The 21,893-nt window shown below is 40.4% G+C and overlaps 4 protein-coding genes across 6 annotated transcripts; 2 read left to right on the top strand and 2 right to left on the bottom strand.

Annotated features, from left to right (window-relative positions):
• Positions 1–999: 999 nt before the first annotated feature.
• On the bottom strand, positions 1,000–4,226 carry LOC106938889 (apoptosis facilitator Bcl-2-like protein 14). Of its 3 annotated transcripts, none has more exons than XM_015021082.1 (6): positions 4,119–4,226; positions 2,993–3,212; positions 2,673–2,750; positions 2,185–2,243; positions 1,838–2,110; positions 1,000–1,138 (listed from the first exon to the last, which is right to left on the bottom strand). In XM_015021082.1, exons 2-6 carry the CDS (start codon positions 3,204–3,206, stop codon positions 1,121–1,123), a joined length of 642 nt encoding a protein of 213 aa, XP_014876568.1. In that variant the 5' UTR covers positions 3,207–3,212; positions 4,119–4,226; the 3' UTR covers positions 1,000–1,120. The 3 variants fall into 3 exon arrangements, with proteins under 3 accessions (XP_014876568.1, XP_014876569.1, XP_014876570.1); XM_015021083.1 differs by lacking the exon at positions 4,119–4,226 and adding an exon at positions 4,029–4,112; XM_015021084.1 differs by lacking the exon at positions 4,119–4,226 and adding an exon at positions 3,770–4,006.
• Positions 4,227–4,359: 133 nt separating this feature from the next.
• snx20 (sorting nexin 20) lies at positions 4,360–8,486 on the top strand. The gene is made up of 3 exons (XM_015021093.1): positions 4,360–4,767; positions 6,224–6,366; positions 7,366–8,486. Exons 1-3 carry the CDS (start codon positions 4,758–4,760, stop codon positions 8,035–8,037), a joined length of 825 nt encoding a protein of 274 aa, XP_014876579.1. The 5' UTR covers positions 4,360–4,757; the 3' UTR covers positions 8,038–8,486.
• A 432-nt stretch (positions 8,487–8,918) lies between these two features.
• Positions 8,919–11,383, top strand: mphosph6 (M-phase phosphoprotein 6). Its single transcript, XM_015021094.1, has 5 exons — positions 8,919–9,107; positions 9,340–9,452; positions 9,924–10,014; positions 10,095–10,195; positions 10,685–11,383. Exons 1-5 carry the CDS (start codon positions 9,060–9,062, stop codon positions 10,818–10,820), a joined length of 489 nt encoding a protein of 162 aa, XP_014876580.1. The 5' UTR covers positions 8,919–9,059; the 3' UTR covers positions 10,821–11,383.
• Positions 11,384–11,789: 406 nt separating this feature from the next.
• Positions 11,790–20,985, bottom strand: gpia (glucose-6-phosphate isomerase a). The gene is made up of 18 exons (XM_015021092.1): positions 20,763–20,985; positions 19,207–19,297; positions 17,747–17,815; positions 17,535–17,654; positions 17,299–17,382; positions 16,958–17,104; positions 16,806–16,877; positions 16,690–16,734; positions 16,439–16,492; positions 16,111–16,171; positions 14,994–15,037; positions 13,918–14,070; positions 13,705–13,834; positions 13,549–13,625; positions 12,670–12,798; positions 12,520–12,595; positions 12,333–12,399; positions 11,790–12,079 (listed from the first exon to the last, which is right to left on the bottom strand). Exons 1-18 carry the CDS (start codon positions 20,879–20,881, stop codon positions 11,956–11,958), a joined length of 1,662 nt encoding a protein of 553 aa, XP_014876578.1. The 5' UTR covers positions 20,882–20,985; the 3' UTR covers positions 11,790–11,955.
• Between the last annotated feature and the right edge of the window lie 908 nt (positions 20,986–21,893).

Here is a 21,893-nt window from a genome sequence, read left to right as displayed (position 1 = left end):
TTTTTTTTACTCTTATTTGAGTAATTTCTTGGTCAGTTTGTACTTGAGTAAAAACATGTTAGCTACTCTTACTTGAGTACAATTTTTGGGCGCTCTGCTGACCTCTGGTTCAAACTACAAGAACCACAAGATTAAAATAAAGTAACAAGATTTTTTTTTTAGAAAACTTTATCTTAGTTAAAATAAATACATTTTGAACTCAGAACCAGAGCCCAGATCCAAACTAATTAGAAAACTTTTATGCTAGCGACCTTTGAGGCTTTTATTTTGTAGCAGCAACCGGAAGTGCAAACACGGATCGTTATTAAATTGGCTTCAGCCTGAAGGAGCAGCTGCTTCTGAGGGTGTGTATGTTTATTTTTTTTATTTATGTTTTTGCCTTTTTGGGACATTTTTGGGACGGTCACCTTCTAAAGACAGATGGATCTGTTCTGGACTCAGGTCCGGTCCAACTGCGGAGGACCAGAACTTTTTGGGGTTATGGGTTAAGTCAAAGGTCAGCAACCTTTACGACCATGTGAGCTATTTTTATCTTTGGTCTAGCTAAACAAAAGAGCTACATACATGAAAAAGTTAGTTATTTCAACAAAATCTACTACAGGAATTTATTTTCAAATGAACACAACAACTAATTGATAATTTTACCTAATGTTTTATGACATAATTGCCATTTATTTTTATTTTTTCAGCTTAGGTCCAGTAGATTATATTTTTAAAAACATAAATTAAATTTTACTGATTTTAAAACTATATATTTTTTGTTTTTCCCTTTACTTACAAATGCATTTGTGACTCTTTAGTGAATTAATTTTTTCCTCATTTTCCCCCCAACTCCATTCACAAAATGGAGTTATAACTATATAATTATGCTCAGTTATGAGATTTTGGTCTGTCTGATTACCAAAATCAGACAGATGTGGTTCAGATCACAGAAATACCCCAAAAATGAAACAAGCAAACAAACAAACAAACAAACAAAAATCAAAAATATTCCAAATGTGATGATCAGTTTTCCTTCTTCACTTTGATTTTATTCCATAAACTTCAAATCTTAATTAGAAAAAATAAATATCTTCAAGTCGTTCACAGTTTAGTTTTCTCCGTCTGACCGATCCGCTGTTCAGTCAAAAGCTTCCTCCTGATGGACACAGAGAAACAAGATCAGAGAGAGAATAAAGAAAAAAAAGAGCAGAATTCACAGAAAAACCTGTTTTGTAGAAATAAATAAAGAAAACAAAGTTACTGTTAGAAAATGTCTCAACTGGATCAAAATCTGGAACATCTGGGACAGGATTCAGGTTGGAGAAAATATCTCTCCTGATTGCTTCCTGATCTTAAAAGCTGTTATTCTAACACACGTGTTAAACTCGAGGCCTGGGGCCAAATCGGGTCCACCATAACTTTTTATGTGGCCCTTCAGGCTCCAGATGCCAAATGACATAAATCGGTTCCTCCAAGTTTTTTGTACAAATTTTGTGAAAAATGGTCAAAAACATTGTGTTGACCAAGTGATGCTAACTCCTACCAGCAGGTGGCAGTGTTTCTTGTTTTTATGACACTGCTGCCTCAGGTTTACTAGATATTAAGTTATTGTCAGCAATCGATATGGTAAGTAACAAAAAGTCACATTTACTGTCATATCAAAGCACAAATATTGCAAAATGTCAAAATCTTTGGTTTTGATTGTAAAAAAAAAATCATAAAAACAAATCACAAAATCCTGGAGGGACTAATCAATGCAAAAATATGTTCAATATTATTTAATTTTAACAAGTATGTAATGAATGCACAGCCATTAATTTCAGTAATCAAAGCGGATCAGAACCAGCCCTCTTACCCAGCCTCCTTGCTGCTGGACCCAGCCAGCGTGGTTCTCTGCGATGTATCGGGCTCCAAACTGCTGTATCGCCCTGCGTTGGACCACAGTGACGGAGGACAGTCTGCTGGTCACCTCAAAGGCCCAGGCGATCCTCTGCTTCTGGACCAGACCGTCTAGGCATGCCGCCTGGTCCGGTGGCACCACCAGGTTCTGCACGGTGGACGTCAGCCTCTCAAACAGGTTGTAGTTCAGGTTCTGGAGCTGCTGCTGCAGGGCCGGGTTCTGGTTGAGCTGAGCGGGGAAAGAAACTGTGATTAAAACAGAGTTTGGTCGTGTTTTGGTTCTGGTTCTGGTTCAGAACACACCTTCACATTAATGTCATCTCCAAGTGTTATCATCAGCTTGACGAGTCTCTGGATGATCTCTGCAGCAACACAGGAAACCGATCAGAACCTCCTTCATGCAGACCAGGGATCAGCAACCTTCCCCATTCAAAGAGACACTTTTGCCCCCGTTGCTACAAAATAAAACTCACCGAGAACCGCAAAAACGATATTCCAAATACATACTACATTAAAAGTTTGATTTTGTTAGCTTTCATAATAAAACTAAAATGTTCAATTTATTTCCACTTTCAGATTTCAGATCAAAACAAATCTTGTACCTTTTAAGAAAAATAAATTGTAGAATAAGTTCAGCCTCTTCTGTAAATTTTTATGATAAAGAAAGAAAGGTAGTAGGAATGCAACCAGCTGACTTATGATTAATTGTGGTCGTGTTGTTAAAACCCAGAGAATCGGCTAAAGATGCAGCTACTGTCCAGGTAACTGAGGGTTTTTTTTAATGGTCTCACCATCTTGTGTCTGGAGGTTCTGCTCGGCGATCGGTGCCGAATCCGCGATCTTCGCCAGCTGCCTCGGGACATTCTGGGCTGTGGAGCAATCCGAAGTTTCGTTACAGATGCCAAAAGTTTTTCTTTTTCAAATATGATCAATTTTATAGCAAAAATCATCTAAAACCATGTTACTATGGAAACACTGTCATACAGAGGTGCTACCTGCTCCAGTAGGAAACAAACAGCTGCTGGAAACATCTGGAATGATTTATTAATGTAAAAAGCTGCTGCATGAACACTCAGCAGGACCAGCTGTGCTTCTGCAGAATGTTTCTGACCTTTTTTTACAGATCCAGAACGATCGAGGGAGTCAGACTCTATGTCCAAGGAGGGTATTCGAATAACTGTTTTTTTTGATTGTTTGCAGACTGACAGGGGTGAAGGCCTCCCTGGTTCTCCTAGTCCCTTGAAAGGTAGTACTGGACATGACCTGAGGTTGCAGTATTTCTCCACCAGCAGCAACAGCTTGTCCTGATCCTGCAGACTCTCCATGTTCACCTGCAGACGGAGCAGAAACCATTTAATTTTCCCACATGTTCTCAGCTTTTGACCCTTCACCAGTGTTGCCAGGTTGGGCAGGTTTCCTGCTATTGAACAACTGGACAGGTTGTTAAAATGTGGGCTACTTTTCACAATATTGGGGGCGCTTAGAAAATAGAAGAAAATTATTTCTAAATTGATATATCAGAATATGTTAAATGTGACATCATAAATGATTAGTAATTGAGTATTAGCAGTGGATGATAAGACTTAGAATTTTATCACAATATTTTGTGGTACTATTTTGATAACAATAGAAATCATGATAAAAACGATTCATTACTTCTTTTTTAGGTAACTTTATGGCTGTGTGCCAGCAACACAAATATTATTGATGACGCTACTTACTTAAAGAAGTGTGATTTACCATTATCTTGTTGAGTTTCATTAGTTTGAATTTCTTTTTAAGTTGGGTTACGACTGGAAACTGTTAGATCTGACAACCCTGATCCTCTCATCCACACATTAAGTTTGTTTTAATCCAGTTGACAGGATTTAAAACTTTAGCCTCTTACTTCTGAAAAGTTTTCCTGGAGCAGCTGGAACAGCAGCTGAGACACGTTCAACTATCCGAAATCAGCCAGCAGAACATATCACTGCTTTTAAAGACACCCGGTAAAATTATTTTTTCATAACTAGTAGTAGTACTAATATTGGCTTTAACTTTTTTTAACCCTAAGCGGTGAAACATGAAGTGTTTGTCTTAAGTTCCTGCTCCAACTTTTTAGTTTCACTTTCCACAAAAACAACAAACACAAAAGCACCTGAACGCACCTAAACGCCTCAGAAAACTTGTTTGTACTCAATAAAACACACAGGTGTGTCTCTATTGGAGTCCGAAACCGAACCAGAACCAGGACTCACCTTTGAAGCCGCTCCTTCAAGCCGCTGGAAGCAGTTCTTGTGAGAAATTCTGTTCCCTACGCCGTCGGCCACTGGGTGGCGCTGCAGCCCTTAGAGATGCTTCATTTCTGACAGCTAACGGCCAGGTAACACCATGAAGCAGAGGGCGGGACAAATATGATCTTCTTAAAACCATTTTTATCATTTCTGACATTAAAGCTTTCCTTTAATTTAACTTAAAGAAATTGTATTTTTTCTCCTCTTTGTCACAGAGCCTGATTTCAGTTTAAGCCACGGAACCAAGATTATATCAAATCCTTCACTCTCACTGAGGCTAACTCCGCCCGGCTGCTGTGTCGGCTGCTCTAAAACAAGCGCTCCTCTGTCAGTTTACTGCTGGACTTTGTTTCACTTCCTTCACTTCCTATTTTATCAGCAGAACTTCCTCATTTTAACACAAATATGTTCTAAGTTCTTGACTTCAGCAGGAGCTTCACAGCCTGCAACAGACCCGTCCAGTCCCAGAACCAGTTTAATGATAGAACCAGTACAGCTGATCCAGTTGGTCCAGTAATGAGAGGAGCATGAACCTGGACGTCTCCCAGCAGCAGATCTGACCTCTGGGTTTCTCCAGCAGAGGGCTCTGAAGATTTGGACCAGATGGCTGCAGGTACTGTTGTTTTTATCAAGTGGAGAGCTTTCTGTTAAAGTTCAGCTTTATTTCTGATGGATCAAAGTTATGTAAGATTTGAGATTGGGTTCATCAGAACATGAAACAAGACCAGGTTCATTAAACGATCTTTATCACGATGACCTCTAACTATCTTTAAAATCAGAACTTTAACCTTGAACAGATTATTTTGTCTCAAAAATGCAAAACTACACGGAGTTCAACATACCTGCAGATGTGTGTTTATTAAGAAAAAGTCTGCAGATTATATTTCACTGTTGAAGCAACAAATTAGATCCAAGTTATGAAAATCCTCCACAGTTTCAGCAGAGAATAAAAGCTATTTTTAATGAGTGGAAAGGAAAAGGTTAAAAGAGAAGCAGAAGAGTTTTCAGAGCATTTCCCCCCTAAAAAACAATGAGGAAGGTGTTCAAACCGACATGAAAATGCTGCAATCGTTCAGGCAACACTTCACAGGATGTAGTCTGGATTCTACAAAGAAGTTACAGTGGCAGTAACCCAGGGCGGCAAGTTATTTCAGGTGTGGGGGAAAATATTTAGGGTGTTTTATACTAAATGCAAGTTTTACAGAACTGTATATTATATAAAACTCATAAATGTATATGTAGTATGAAATTTTTATATTATTACATTTCTATTTAATCTACACAATACTGAAATATTTAAAAATTATAAAATTATAGTATATACGTTTGGATCTAACATGGAGCAATCTCTTATTGGACATTGTAAACCACCTGTTGATTTACCTGCCTGTTAATTTACTGTAATTTGTATGAATAGAGATTCTTCTTTTTTTTATAGCACACCAAAACTGGCTGTAGCCCAGGGGACCTTATCCTTCTAAATCTGGCTCTACATAGGATATACATTAAGACAAATGCTAAAATAAATTTGTAGCCAATAAATAGAGTATGGGTAACTGATCAACTATGGTTATATACATGTACAGTGACTATTAAAAGTATTCACTTCCTTGGATATTTTACTGTTTTTGTTGCTTTTTCAAATCAGTCAAGTAAAAAAAAAATCACAATCAGATTTAATGTCAGAGAAACTAATTTCTACAAGCACTAATTAGCCGGACCTCTGTTAAATTAGGTCAGTCACTTTAGTATCTCATTTTATGCTGGATATTTCAGTTGTCATTATTTTGTAGAAATTCATTCTTACTTAAAGAGCTTTTTAATTATGTTGATCAGGACTGAATGTAAAAGCAATAAAATTTAGTGTTTAAATCTTAAAAATTAGTTTTCTATCTGGTTTTTCACTGTTTATGTCATATTGTTGGTTTGGATCCTGGTAATGCATCTCTGTAGATCAGAAAGAAAACATTTCAGAGCCAGATCAGTGGGTTTTTATGCATTCTAACTGTTGGGACAGGACAGTTTTCCTCCGACTGATTCAGGTCTGTGTTTGGTTCTGGGTGTTTTAGGTGAGAGGCCCGGTTGTTCCAGCTTAACCACTAAGGAGCTCCAACAGAACTTGAAGCTGGCGAAGCAAAAGGAGCGACCGGTCCGGCTGCTGTTTGAGATCCCATCGAGTCGAGTTGTGGACCAGCTGCTGAACAAATACGTGGTGAGAAAATCAGCAGAAACATGATGCAGACAGTAAACAAGTGGAATCAACTGGGACTGAGGGAAAAAAATGAGTGGGAAAGTCAGGTGAAACAGTCAGGAGAGAGAGTCGACGGTAACAGTAACATATGGAACGCCAGCGGGTTCATATGCACATGAACATTTCCCGTTACAGTGTGCAAACAACGTGTAAATTATGTGATGTTTATGCGTCAATCAAGTTGATTTGTACAGCATATTTCAGCAACAAGGCATGTAAACAGCAGAGGATCAGAAAGAGCCAATGAGAAGAGATGCGACTTGGACTGTCAGGAGGTAAAGTTGCCTATAAGCAACATAAAAACACTCTTAGGCTGCGTTCACACTGCAGCCCGAAGTGACCCATTTCTTTTGCCTTAATGTGACCCGTATCCAATCTTTTCATGGTAGTCTGAACAACACAGATCGGATTTTTTTCGAATGCAGCCCACTGTACTTCAATATCCAACCGATTTTTCAAATGTGACCTGAATGTGAACGGTCAGGTCACATTCATCCGACAGAACGTCATCGATGCTCATTTTGATGCGTATTCGACTCATAAACATCACACACTGCACTTTGTTTGCGTTGTATTCATGTCAAAGTAACATGAAATGTTCATGTGACCCTGCTGGTTCCTTAATTTTGGGAGGATGATCGGCCAATGCTGACACGTGAAGCAGATCTTATCCCCCTGGCAAAGCTCTACAATCAGACACTGTTTCCTGTTGCTTTGCTGTGAGAGAGGTTTCACTGACAGAGCCAAGCACAAGGTCATGTCTCCATGATTGCAATTAACAATAGCCACCCCAAATCAGTGTCTTTCTGGCTATTTTTAGCAAAATTTTAGACTAAATAAATGGATATCTTCCAAACTCGGAATCGGCAGGTCAGGCTTTTCAAACATTGGCTCGGACAGAAACCTGCAATCGGTGCATCCCTCGCCAACTGTGTCCATGTTGTCTTCCTCTCTGTCTAGGCGTATCAGATCGTCGTGATGCGCTCCGGCAGCTTTGATTCCCGCCGTGTTTCCATCGAGCGCCGCTACAGTGACTTCCTGCGGCTTCACCACAAACTGCTGGAGGAGTTTGACGAAGAGCTGGAGGATGTTCTTCTGCCCCCGAAACTGCTGACGGGAAACTTCAACCCCGAGAACATTCTGGAGCGCCGCCTGGCCCTGCAGGACTACCTGGCCAAGCTGTTCGCGACCCGCTGCGTCAGACACTCCGCCCACTTCTCCGAGTTCTTCACCGAGCACGAGCAGAAGCAGGCCCACGTGCTGCTGCGGGCGGGCCAGTTCAAGGCCGCTCTGGAGCAGCTGCAGACGGTCCTGGAGATCCAGGAAAAGCTGCTGCCGTGGCAGAAGTCCACCCTGACCGTCCCGGCCCTCGCTGCGATCGCCGTGTGTTACCGGGACCTGGACGAGCCGGAGCAGGCCTTCTCAGCCGCTCAGCAAGCTCTTCCTCCGGTGAGGCGCTACGGACTGAAGCCCTACCGAGCAGCGCTGCTGGAGCTGCTGGTGGACCTGGGGTACCAGCTGGGTCGTCCCGTGGCTCAGCTGCAGGATGAGCTGACAGACATCAGGAACGGCGAGAGAGGGGAGGTGTGCTTCCGGTCTCTGAAGGAAGTGGTGATCCACAAGTTCATCTGAGGAAGAGCAGGAACCCAGACTTACCTGAGAGATGAAGTCTGGGTCTACTAAAAACCTAAATGGCCTCAAAGCATAAAAAAAGTTAAGATTGAGAGTGAAACAGTCTGTTCAGTCCGCTTCATTCAAACTCTGGTTTATTTGTCTAGAAAGTCCGGTTCATTTGTGGAGGTGTGAATGCGAACTCTGGTTCGCCTAAAATTTCAAACGCAGATGTGAATACCAAGTGGATCAGAGACCTGCTAAAGCCCTAAAGAAGTTGCTGTAAACTGTTCTTTCTGTTCTTTCTCCCCCCCTCAGTCTGTCACTGTTTTGTTCTGGATGTGTTCCTGTTCCAAAGTATTTTGGGAACATTTTATATTTATTCAAAAACATCAGCAAATGTTCAATTGCATTGGGAAAATGTCGTATTTGAGTTTCAACAAAGGGGCAAAATAAATCCAAAAGATTTATTTATTAACTTATTAATCAACCACACTAAGTTTTGAGGAGAAAGTCTGTTGCCTGATTGAATTTTAACAATATATGCTTGCAGTCTAATTCTTATCTGATCAAATAGGAAGAACAACCATATGATTTGTTCCTAACTTAAGAGTCTGGGTGATCTGTTGTCTTAATTTATTTTTACATGAGGTGGCACGAACATTACCTTATGTAGAATTTTCTGTCATTCGTATGCAATTCTGACATTTCCTTTATTATTATTTATGGTAACCCTGTCTAATTTCCACATTCTTGTTTTTGTTGTACATTGTCACAAATAAAGATGCCTAAACAATAAATGAAAAAAAAAAGAATCGAAATTCTTCTCCTCCTCACCAGCAGGGGACGCCAAACAAAAGCTCAACCGGAAGCTGATCGTTAAATCCAGGCTGTTGCTCGGGGTTCGATTCATCAGACTGAGCGACGTGTGGCGCAAGTCGTGCAAGTAGCTGAGTTTCAAAACACCATATGCTCATTTTAGTTAAGTTAATTTAGTTAATTCGGGTTAGTTAGAATTAGTTTATCTGTCGATCGATTCAAAAATGGCCGGGGAGTCGGTGAAATTGTCTAAGAACCTGTTGAGGATGAAGGTAAGTGTTAGCATCCGGAGTTAGCATGATTACTTTGTATTAATATATAAAAATAAACAGCGGGATGTCGAGTTGGACGTAGCCGATCCTACATGTTTAAATAAAACTATACAAAACGTTTCCTAATATAAATTATAGGCTTTCTTTTTATCTCAGATCATGAGGTTTTAGTCATATTTGGGGTATTTTGCCCTGTTGTTTACAGTAACCGATTACTTACTTTCTTCTGTAGTTCATGCAAAGAGGGCTGGACGCCGAAACGAAGAAGCAGCTGGAAGAAGACGAGAAAAGGATAATCAGTGATGAGCACTGGTACCTGGATCTGCCGGAGCTTAAAGCAAAAGAGTAAGTGTCAAAGTTTCAACCGATCTGAGATCAATTTCAGAATGTTATTGTTGGCTCTATTTGACCTGAATAAATATTGATGACTATATTTAACCAGATAGTTTTAACCAACAGACCTCAGAGGATAAACCTGCCACGTTTTATCAGGGAGAAGCTACGGAGTGCCGTTTGTAAAGTTGCACAGCAAAAAAATTAACAGCAATATTATGTTTTGTTTAGCCTGTCATAGAGGAAAAAATGTGTTAATTTTTCCAAGTCATATTTTCACCATGTCATTGATACATGACATGATGTATGTCATGTATGAATATATTCTAAATATTTAAATTGAAAGCTAAATATTTACTTTGTAAACTAAATATTTAGTGAGGAAGCTAAGTAATGCTGTCCTCCCTATGACTTTACTCCATTTTATTTATTTAGCTGTTGGTTCAGGTTATTTGGAGAGCATCACACGGTTTGTTGTTTCAGGAATTTGATCATTGAGGAGAAGAGCCTGGTTCCCTGTGAGGATTTGCTCTATGGCCGTATGTCCTTCAAAGGGTTTAATCCAGAGGTGGAGGTAAGAACCAGCAAAACCAGTCCTAGTTTAAAGTGATTCTGTGAAGACAATCTGACAGTGTTTTATTCAATTTGTTCCAGAAACTGATGGTGCTGCTGAATCCTAAAGATGAAAAGGAGGAAGAGGGGGAGGATGTGAGCTGCATGCAGACAGACGTCACTGATGAAGAAATGGCTCTGAGGTAAAAATGGGAGCAGATTATGATCATCCAGACTAGGGATGATTTATTAGAATAAATTTAGTTCCAATAGATTAGCTAATAACATCGCTTAGACATTTTTTTAGTGTTGCCATCCAACAGAGGGCACTGCTGGTCATCCTTTGATACAGAATCAAAGATGGCGGTTATATCGCTGAATAGAAACGGTCCAGAGGGCAGTTGGGTTGGAAAATGCACTTTATGCGGTTTCATTTTGAAATATAAACACTCGACAAGGTCCTTCAGCTTCACATTGTTTTGTTTTTCTAAACTCAGCATATCATAAAAATTTAGCCCTTTTATCGAAAGACGGTCGGCCCTCTTCATACAAGCAAAAACTTTGTTTTTTAAGATAATGGCTGCGTATCAATTCATTGTTATTCTGTCAACAAAAAAGTTAGCGCTCCTGTCCACCTACACACTGATGTTTGAATGAGTCTTGATTCTCAGCTTCCTGTTTCTGTGTTTCAGGTACGAGAGTTTAGTGGGAACCATGAAGAAGAAGTTTGCAAAGAAGCGCGAGCGAGCAGCGATGGACGAGGACGACGTCAACCAGAACGTAGTTGTGAAAAACTCAAAGAAAGCTTTCCTGAAGCCCCAGGACTGAAAATATTTTGTGATGAAAAACGGGAATGTCGGAAACTACAAACTGAACGGATGCTACACGTTTAGTCGTCTCTGTGAGACGCATTACTGCCGACCGAGCTTTTAAAGGAACAGTTCAACATTTCCGCTCGTCGCACCGGAAGATCCGCCGGTTCCAGTTCCGCTTTGAGGTACACACCTCGAAACATTCGGACTCGGACTGTGAAACAGAGGCCGACAGGAAGTTGCTGGATGAATTTCCACATTATTAAAGCTCTGCAGAGAATCTCCAGAGGAACCAAGATTAATTTAATTTGTTACAATGTTTTAGAACTACGCAGATTGGATTGTTTTTTATTTTTTAAGAAAATGTTTTTTTAAACATCTGTGTTGCTGCAGTTCTTCAGGTTATCAATGTACATGTATAAAGAAAATAATGTGAATGAAGCAGACAGGAATATTTTTAAATAAACTGAAACCTTCATGCACCCTCCATAAAAGGATATTTCAGAAATTTAAGAACTTACCTGAGCAGGTGTACCATCTTTAATAACATAAAAAAGGAAAAATGTCTGTTTTATTGAATTTGTAAGCTTTTCTTTGAATCCGTTTAAAGATGGAGCTGTAGTCCTCTATTAGGTGCCAAGAAGGCCTCAAATCTGGAGAGAAAATCTACAATAGATTAGGACCAAGTGATGAAATTTCAAATTAAACCAATTAATTTAAGTTGGACGCTACATCGAAATGCAAACTTTGTCTAAGGACAATGGCATCCGAACTTTTCTAAGCAGGTCAAAATTAAGTTGGCATTTATCACAATCTGAAAAATTTATTTTGTAAATACAATGTCTAAATTAATTCAACTTCACCTGTCCAATATTTCAATAAAAAAAGTTGGGAGGTTCTACATCTCTATTTTAAATTTTCATCCAGAGTTAGATGTGGCAGGTTGATTATTCACATTCAGAGTTGATCAGACAATAGAAACCAATCTGTGACAGATGGGGCTTTTATTGTGAAAGTCTCAGCTATCACTCAGATGGTCCCTACAGGAACATGTGCACAAGATCAACACTGAAAAGCAACACGTGAAGACTCAACACTCAAAACAACACAGTTCAGCCAATCACAGAGCAGGACAGACAGGTGGGCGGGGCTTAGGCAAAGTTCTGTTTCAGGAAGTTGATGAGGCCGTTGGTGGACGAGTCGTGAGACGAGACCGGAGAGGCGTCCTTCAGCTCTGGCTCGATCTTCTTCGCCAGCTGCTTCCCAAGCTCCACCCTGGAAACAAAGAGACAAAACTGTGATGTCACTGAACGCATCATCAGAGAGAGACGGACAACTGGAGGACCAGATTAAACTTCACAGTCCTGCTGGTGTTACCAGGTTCTGAAGCTCGGATACAGCAGGAAGTCAAAGTCTTTCGGTTTAATGTTCGTCTGACATTAAAGTTCAGTGAGGGGAAAAAAAAACTGACAGCTTTTTAAGGCCTTAATGTTAGAAACACAAATTTAAGACCCTGAATCAAACTCACCCCCACTGATCGTAGCTGTTGATGTTCCACATGACGCCCTGGACGAAGATCTTGTGTTCATACATGGCTGAAAAACAGGACAGGTCACATTTACCTTTAGCTGATCAAAACCAGGAAGTTTAATATCCAATAAGCTTCTGGCTGCTCCAATGTGATTGGTTAAAACCATCCGACTTCCAGTACTCACCAATCAGCGCTCCCAGTACGAACGGAGTCAGCTTCTTGAAAACGATGGAGTTGCTGGGCTTGTTCCCTTGGAAAACCTTTGAAGGAGACGTCAGACTGTTAAACTGGAGCCGAACAGACCAAACAGAACCGCAGAGGCGGGCGTGCTTACTTTGTGTGGCAGCAGCTTCTCCAGGGCGTCTCCCGACATTCCCGCTGCTTCCAGCTCTTTCTGAGCCTCCTCTGAGGTTTTTCCCTTCATCAGAGCTTCAGTCTGAGCCAGGAAGTTAGCCACGAGGATCTGAGAGCATGAATTACCTGAATTATTCAGCTGGTTGTACCTCAGGTTTGAATACATGCTGGTGTGGCAGCCGTTTTATTTATGTTACATCCATCCAATATAAACAACTAAACATTAAATCAAAATCCAGAGCTGGGACTACAAGGTAAACCAGTAACGTTAAGGAGAGCTACAGTGGGAAAAACTACAACATTTTAAACAAAATCGAGTGAAATGACAATGCACCTATATGGCTTGTATATGTGCATCGATAAAGAAACCAAAGCTATAAAATAATGTTTTTATAAAATTCCATCACAAAAACATTTGTGAAAATGTATTTAAACTGATAAAAACTATTAAAATAGTGTAATTTTTTTAAATTAGTAAATTTAAGGGTCAGGGAGAGTTAAAATTAAAACATAAAAATGTAAATATAATATAAATATATTATATACCATAATATCAAAACTTTTCATTTTGATATAAATATTAATAAGACTAATTATTTAACATTCATCTCGTTTTTTTAAAATCTCAAACCACAAACATGTGAACTCACTACAAAACAAATGACTATTTTATTTATCAACTACAATTATAAAATATTATTGTCATTATTTGTTCACAATTTAGACTTTTTTTTTAATCATCCAATATCAGTTTGTACCATCTGAAAATAATTTTCCATCCACATTTACTGAAATCTGACTATTTTGTAAACCTCCCAGTAAAACCAGTATATAAATCCAGGTGAGCAGGAAGTGTTACCTTGTGATGCAGGTTGTCTCTGATTGGATGCTGGGACTGAGCAGGAATCAGGAAGTCAGCAGGAATCATCCGGGTGCCTGTGGAGCGAACATCCGGTCTGTGATGAGTTGCTGGCGGCTACAGACGGAACCAGTACACCCAGTTAAACCCAGTCACCTTGGTGGATGAGCTGGTAGAAGGCGTGCTGTCCGTTGGTCCCCGGTTCCCCCCAGACGATTGGTCCCGTATGGTAGTTCACGCGGCTGCCGTCTTTGGTGATGTACTTCCCGTTGGACTCCATGTCGCCCTGGGAACACAGGTGGGTTCACGGGTCAGCTGTCTGGATCGGGTCGATCAAAACTCATCGCCGAAGGTCGGAACCGAGCTGACCTGCTGGAAGTAGGCGGCGAAGCGGTGCATGTACTGGTCGTACGGCAGCATGGCGTGCGTCTCGGCCTGGAAGAAGTTGACGTACCAGACGCCCAGGAGGGCCAGCAGAACCGGGACGTTCTGGTCCAGAGGAGCGCTGCGGAAGTGGTTGTCCTGGAGAGAAAGTAGGTCCAGTTTCAGATGAGCTCATGATACATGCTATTGATTAATACGATCAATCAACTTTGGATCAACTCATTGATTGATTAACTAATAAGCGGCCATTTTCTTAAAAACCTTCGTCATCCCTTACATAAGAGTCGAACATCTTTCCACAACATTAAAGGCTAAATATTCCATAATACGCTGGATTTTTTTTAAAAAGTGAAATTTAAGATCATTGAGTGTTTATATTTCATAACAGAACCGCATAAAGTGCATTTTCCATCCCACACCGATTCACCGCTTCAGGATGACAAGCGGCGCCCTCTGCTGGATGGGGGCCAAACTACAACACCAAGCATGTGTTATTAATCTATTGGAACCAATTTTAATAAAATAAACCATTAATCGACAATCGTAAGTCGATTATTTGCATCTCTACTTCAAAGATTAATAAAGACTTTTACATTTATTATCTCTGTTAAAGTCGCTTTTTTTGTACGTGGAATAAATCCTTCAATAAATTTGAATGATACACATATCAGTACTATTTATTATTTTACCTCATAATTACATTGGAAATTATTTTAAGTCATTTTCCACAATTAACATCCCATAAAAAACAGTGCATCAATCTGTAATGTTTTATGTTTTCTTAGTTTTAAAACCTACATAAAAAAGCAGATTCTTTAAATAGCACCACACATTTTCTATAATAAATATTTATTAAAAATCTATTTTTACCAAAGGTTATGTAACACATGGAGCCCTGAATGCGTTTTATTTAGCTGGACTGTAAAGGTTGCAGCCCCTCTATTTAGAGCATGTACAGGCCCAAACCATCTTCATACAAACACAATACATATTTCATACAAACTGACTTGTTTCTGTTCTGACTCCAAAATAAAAAACCCAAACTTGAAATGTTCTCCTACCATCCAGTGAGCTCCTGACAGAAGCTGCTCGAAGTTTTCGAAGCCTGAAAAACAAACAGAAGACGACTGTGAAAATGACAAAATCACTAATACTCCATCATACAACTCAAGGAAGGGGTAATTTAAATATTTTTGAAAATATTTTGTCAGTTGTAAATCATTCTTTAGAAAAGCAAGCAGGAAAATCAAATCTTTCATGAAAGAAATCCAGCTTTTCTTTTTAAGCCACATCGTTCAGCCGTAAAGGTGACTTAACGGTGGAGAACTGGCATCTGAAAGCATCATGCAGATCTCCATCATCATCATCATCATCAGGCCTCAGTCACAGTTGAATGAATCGATTATTGAAATAATCGTCAACAAATTTAGTAATCGCCGACATAGGCCTGTCACAGTAATCAATAATTCAATTAATCACATGAAAAATTTAAACTCAACAATTTCCATTTGCATGATTTATTATTTCTCTCTTTCTACCAAAAACTGGATGACAAAAGGCTTCAGTTTGGTATTGTGGTGTGAACTACGACAGTCTAACAGAGACGTCATAATTCATTTTATTTGTAGTTTTGTTCATTTATTTGGGATGTTTGAATGTCTTCCAGTTCCAGTCTTAAATGTTCATTAGAATTTAAAGTTTTATTGATCTTTGAGAATGTGTTCTTGTTATCCCATTACTATATCTCAAAACAGCGATATTATCGTTTATCGTAACTTCTGGGACAATTTATCGTCCAGCAAAGGCAGATATCATGACTGGCCTGTGCATACAGACTCTAAAAAAGGACAATTGCTGTAATTAAGTCAAAACTGTACAAAGATCCAATTATTTCTCAGTTACCTTAATAAATCATCAGATCTGTAGCTACAGATACATTTTTGCTCCAAATTGTCAAGTGTTCACTAAAGGGATGCTTTGTTATTAAATTTTAGGCAACAAACATGTTTGTTTTCTGGTTTTAAAAAGGACTCATTTGTTTATTTACATTTTTAATGCATTTCTAATATTGCATTAAAAATATAAAATCTTTTCCTCTGGTTAATCATTAGAATAATCGTTAGTTGCAGCTAGAATCAGTGAGGTCATCAAGCCCCGCCCCCTGGCTCAGTGACGTACCTACATGCAGAGCGATGGACAAACCGATGGCCGACCACAGTGAGTAACGACCTCCGACCCACTGAGGACGAGCAGACATGACAGCAACACAGTCATTCCACCAATCACAGCACGGCACTTCAAAATAAAAGCCCCAGCAGGCTCAGTCAGTTTTAGTTCAGTGGCAGTCGGTGAACCAGAACCAAACCCGGATCGTCCCAAATCAGTCCCAGAAACTGATTATTTTTATCCTGGATCAGCAAAACCTGCTGATCCTGGAAGATTCTGATCGGGTTCAAAGGTCACAGAGATGCCACAGAGTGCAGAAGCAGAACCGGCACAAACTTACGTCCCAGAACTCAAACATGTTGGCCGGGTCGATACCGAAGTCCTTCACCTTGGCCTGAGGAGACAGAGAGACGCGTTAGGCAACAAGAAATGTTCTGCTGGAGGATCAGTCGACCAGAACCAGCAGGACTGATCAGAACCAGCAGGACTGATCAGAACCAGCAGGACTGATCAGAACCAGCAGGACTGATCAGAACCGGGTTCAGCTGGGTCCACTTGTAAACTTTGATGTGTTCTGGCCCGTTTACTCACCGCGTTGGTGGACAGCGCCACAAAGTGTTTGGCCACGGCGGATTTCTGAGGACGAGAATTAAAGTTAACAAAAAACCGGTCCAGTTCTGGTTCTGGTTCTAGGTAACAGAACTCACATCTCCAGCCGCCTTCAGGAACCACTCTCGGGCCGATTCTGCATTGGTGATGGTCTCCTGGGTGGTGAATGTCTGAAATGGGTCCATAAACACAAAATCAGAAACACATGACCTCTGACCCCGCGGGTCAGGCGACCGGCTGACGAACGGACCTTGGAGGCGATGATGAAGAGCGTGGTTTCCGGGTCGAGCTGCTTCAGCGTCTTCGCCATGTGGGTCCCGTCGATGTTGGAGACGAACCAGACGTTTGGACCGCCGGCTGAGTAGGGCTTCAGAGCCTCGGTCACCATCAGGGGTCCCTGAACACACCACAGAGTCACATGACCACTCAAAGCTGCTTCCTGATTGGCTGACTGGATCAGAACCAGAACAGAACTGCTGACTGAAGCAGATCCTCTGTTTTCCTCCAGAACCTTCACAACTGGAGCATCTGATTGGTCAGGAGGGTCTAATCCTAGTGTGTGTGTGTGTGTGTGTGTGTGTGCGCGCTCACCAGGTCAGAACCTCCGATTCCGATGTTCACCACATCTGTGATGCTTTTCCCGCTGAAGCCTTTCCACTCGCCGCTGCGCACTTTCTGTAAAGAACACACACATCAGGACGAGTTCATGAAACACACACACACACACACACACACACACACACACACACACACACACACACACACACACACACACACACACACACACCAGAATAAAACCCGACGTGTGTGGCTGTCGGCCCACAAACCTGGCAGAAGGCCTTCATCTTGTCCAGCACACGGTTCACTTCAGGCATCACATCTTTCCCGTCGACGAGGATGGGCGTGTTGGAGCGGTTCCTCAGAGCCACGTGGAGCACAGCCCGGTTCTGGACGCACAAACGGCCCACGGGTCAGAAAATAAAAACAAAAAAATCCAAACACACACTGCGGTATCCGCTGGGCAGGTGAAGCTCTGCACCTCGGTGAAGTTGATCTTCTCTCCAGTGAACATCTTCTCTCTGGCCTCCTCCACTCCTCTGGACTTGGCCTGATCGCAGAAACAAACAGAACCAGAACCGTCAAAAATGTTTCAACTGCATGAGAACTTTATTAATTTAGCAACATTTGATGATGAAACAGGAACGTTTGGCTACATTCACGACACCCACAGCAGACTTTTTAACCACAGCCTGAACAGACCGACTGATCTTTGCCACCGCCACATGTGGAATTAACTAATGTGCTACATAAATGAACTTGATTGATCGTTTCTGATCAGTCCTGTTCAGTTCTGAAGGTTTCCAGAAGGTTCTGAAGCTTTATCAGCTTCCTGCTGAACCAAACCGAGTCAAAAAGCTGAAGTTTGGACAGAGTGGTGAAACCTGGTTTCTCCATCAGCGCCTCCATCCTGCGTCAGAAGGAAGTGGTATCAGTCTAAACTTTGTTTCCTCACATTTCTCCTTCCTGTGGCTCAACATGTTTTCTCTTTCAACATGAGGTGAGGCAACGTTTTGTTCCCCTGAAGCTGCAGAGTTTGAGCAGCGTATCTGACAGAGCGGAGCTCAGATTTGACATGTTGGGACATTTCAGACATTCCTGCAGCTGCAGACCTCAAACATTACTTCATTTTTCTTCTTTAATAGACGCATCAAAATGTGAAGTTTTAAGCCAAAAACAGAAATATATTTTTTTGTTCTTGTGCCAAATAGACAGGGTATTAATATTACAAAATATACACATAATAAAAGTTATTCATCATTATTGATTCATTAAACCACAGTTAAGTATAAATTATTATTGTAATCATTGTGGTGAGAGTAGCAATTATTTCTAGTTGCATTTTAGTCGAACCATTTTTGTTTTATCATCCATTATAATTAATAATATATTATTGTTAATGATAGATTTTTAACAGTGGAATTCTGAATATAAAAATAAAAGGTGAATAAATAAATTACTAGCAATATTATTCATAATTATATTAACATTACACTTTATCATTACTAAAAATGTATATTCTGAATAATGAAGTTATTACTACTGTTCTAGATTTTTTTAGATGTAGAATTAATACAAGTGTTTATCTGCTTAAGATTTATTTATTCTATTATTTATACTTAAAGAATAAATAAATAATCATAATCATGTCTTGAATAAATTCAATCCACACACCTACATTAAATATGTAATTGTCTGTAATAATTAAATTTTAGTGGATGGATTCAACTTTAATCAACAGTTTTTCATGCATTTATTTTTATTCAACAGTTTTCTGTCACTTTGTCAACTTATTTATTAAAACTACATTTAAACACGTCAGTTTAATTTACTTTTTATTAAGAATCAGAAAGGCAGAAGTTTCCGTCTGCAGAACCATGATCTGTGGATAGTTTTTAATTGAAACATGAGTCGAGTTTCCAGCTGCAGGAAGTTCCTCACCAGAGCCAGCAGCATGGTCAGCACTTCCTGGTTGATCAGGTTCTTGGAGTAATCCAGGAGGATGTCGCCGTCGTTCGTCTTCAGGGTCGTACTGCGGACCAGAAAAATCACAGTGAAAACAGAAAACATCAGTACAGCTGATTTATATGATCTAATCAGAGGTGGGAAGTAAACAATAATAAAAAAAAAAACTTTTAGAAGTTGTTTTACTACATTGTACTTTTTACTTTTGCTTGAGTAAAATTTCTGGATACTGTGAAATTTCATTAAATAAAGAAAATAAAAATGAACCAACTATAAAAACACATGCATGCTAAGCTAACGTAAGACTTATTATTTGTGCACAGTTTGTTTTCTAAGGTTATTTTCTACCTGCTGGAAGTATTTTACAGTTTTGTAACAGGATATTTGTAGTTTTATAGATTTCTGGGTTTTGTTATGATTTGGAAATCTGCTATTTTGTATTCATTTCTTTCATTTTAGTCTTTGAAATACTAGAATTTAGACATTTTTGTCTGTAATACCACTTTTAAATATCAAATCAGATGTTCTGATCAGTTCCTCAGTAATTTATTGTACAGTTACTTTTTAATTTTACTGGAGAAAAAAAAAATGTTGAAGTGGTGCTCAGAGAAGTTATGATCCAGATCAGTTTAAGATTTCGAGACTAGGGGTTCATGATCGGACAGAAACCAAACTTTGATTTATCTTTTGTGCGTTTGGACTCGGATTGTGGACCAGAACTGCTTGTAAGCCAGATAAAAACAGACTGCAGCCCAGCATGTGCCCTTCAGCGCCATGAGGAGATGCATCATCATCCTCTTCTTCATCATCAGTTTGCGCCCAGTCACGTCTGCAGCTGCATCCTTTCTGCGCAGTGAGGTTGCGCACATAGAGTCTGACTTGATCTCTGCAACAAAAACTATTTTCATTCATTTCTAGTGATTGGGTCAGAGAGTTCGGACCCAATTTCAGATCCGGATAATAGCATTGCTTGGCTCTGGACGGCACCAGACGGTCCAGACTGAAGCCAAATTGAACTTCAGACTGGATCAGGAACAGGTGGGCGTCAGATTAAGTATTAATTCACATCGAAAGCTGACCCGAACCCACTTTATGAAGAACTGATCATTTCAAGTTCGGTTAACGAGCCCAGTAACGACTCCATTTGGACTTTCATTAATCCCGGAACCAGAACACGCCCCTGTCCGATAATGGAAGCTGTGACATTAGCACACACGCTAACGTTAGCCAGGTGGATCCAAAAAGTCTCGCCCTGCAGGTTCTATCGTTTGGGTCGACCGAATCCTGACAGGACGAGTGCAGTTAGTGGAGGGCAGTTGAGATCCGGACCGGTCCGTTCATCTGGACCGGAGTTACCAGGATAAATCGGAGGCAAAGGAGTGACCTTGTGACAGCCAGAAGGAGCATCTGCAGCGGCTCGGGGAACACCGAAACCCGCTGACAGTCTGCCAGGGTAAAACTAGCGTCTACTGCCGGGAAGCGGGCCTTCCCATCACCGGGAGTCTGGTTCTTAACGCTTCTCATGTTCTCACCTGAACTTGTCGAATCGCTGCGGGTCGCTTTCGAACATGGCCCTCATGTTCAGGCTACCGCCGTTGGCCCGGTACCATTGCTCCAGCTTCTGAAAGTTTGGGTCTGCGTTCAGGGCCATGGTGGCTGCGGTGTGTCGGTGCTCGGATGTCGGATGTTCTGCCTGTCGGCCCCGTTCAGGCTGCTTTGACTGCCCAACTAACTGGAGTCTAAAGGCCTCCCACGGGCTAAATGGGCTCCACCAATCACAGCACAGTTTTCATTACATAACCCCGCCTACTCAATAAAAGTTCTGCTATGATTGGCTGCACCTCACGGCTGATGTAGCGTGAAATCAGTGTGTGGGACTCGTGTATGGAGGGTAATTAGTGTCCAAATTAGATCACTTTAAACTTCAAACTAAAAAAGAACCTGTTCATTTTTAACTAAATTACTTCATATATTAGGTAAACTACACACAAAGTATATTTATAATGCATTACCGTGTTAAATGCAATAAATATAAAAGAAATTAATCTAAATTACACATTTTTCAACAATATTAAATTTATTTGACCATTAGCAAGATTTCTGAACCATTAAAATGAAGAAAAAAACCAAACATTTCTGCAAACTTAGTGTCTTTATTTCAGTTTTTTATTTTACAATGCATCATTTAAAAGCTCACTTTTTTTTTCTTCAGTTGTAGATCCAGGCTGGAACCAGAACCTGCCACTGAACACACCAGAACAAAAACTGTTTCTATGCAAATCCAAACCGACATCAAGTTAGGAACCTCAACGTCTCAAACAGTTCCTTTCCCGTTTCCTGAGCACAGTTTAAAGGTGGCTCTGCATTTCGGATCGTGGGAAGTCTTTTTTTTTTTCCCTGGAGAAACTACGGCGTTTGCTGTCCGAATTGAAAGCAGTCAAAAGACACAACCACCTGTAATTTACCGAAATATTCTGATCGGATCTTTAAATGTCGGATATTTTGATCCGAGCGAGCAGCGGAGTCAAAAAATAAACAAAACAAAAAGAAAAAAACACGACTGACATCGTTTACAGGTTCTGATCATGCCTGAACCAAAAGCAGGAATATTGCTGACCGACATTGCTACAGTGCGCAGCTCCGTCTATCTGTGTGACATCACT

This window comes from Poecilia latipinna, unplaced genomic scaffold, assembly GCF_001443285.1.
Source record: "Poecilia latipinna isolate Pla-1442-1.1 unplaced genomic scaffold, P_latipinna-1.0 Scaffold2721, whole genome shotgun sequence".
Classification (NCBI taxonomy): domain Eukaryota; kingdom Metazoa; phylum Chordata; class Actinopteri; order Cyprinodontiformes; family Poeciliidae; genus Poecilia; species Poecilia latipinna.
This window is presented reverse-complemented; position numbering and strand designations above follow the sequence as displayed.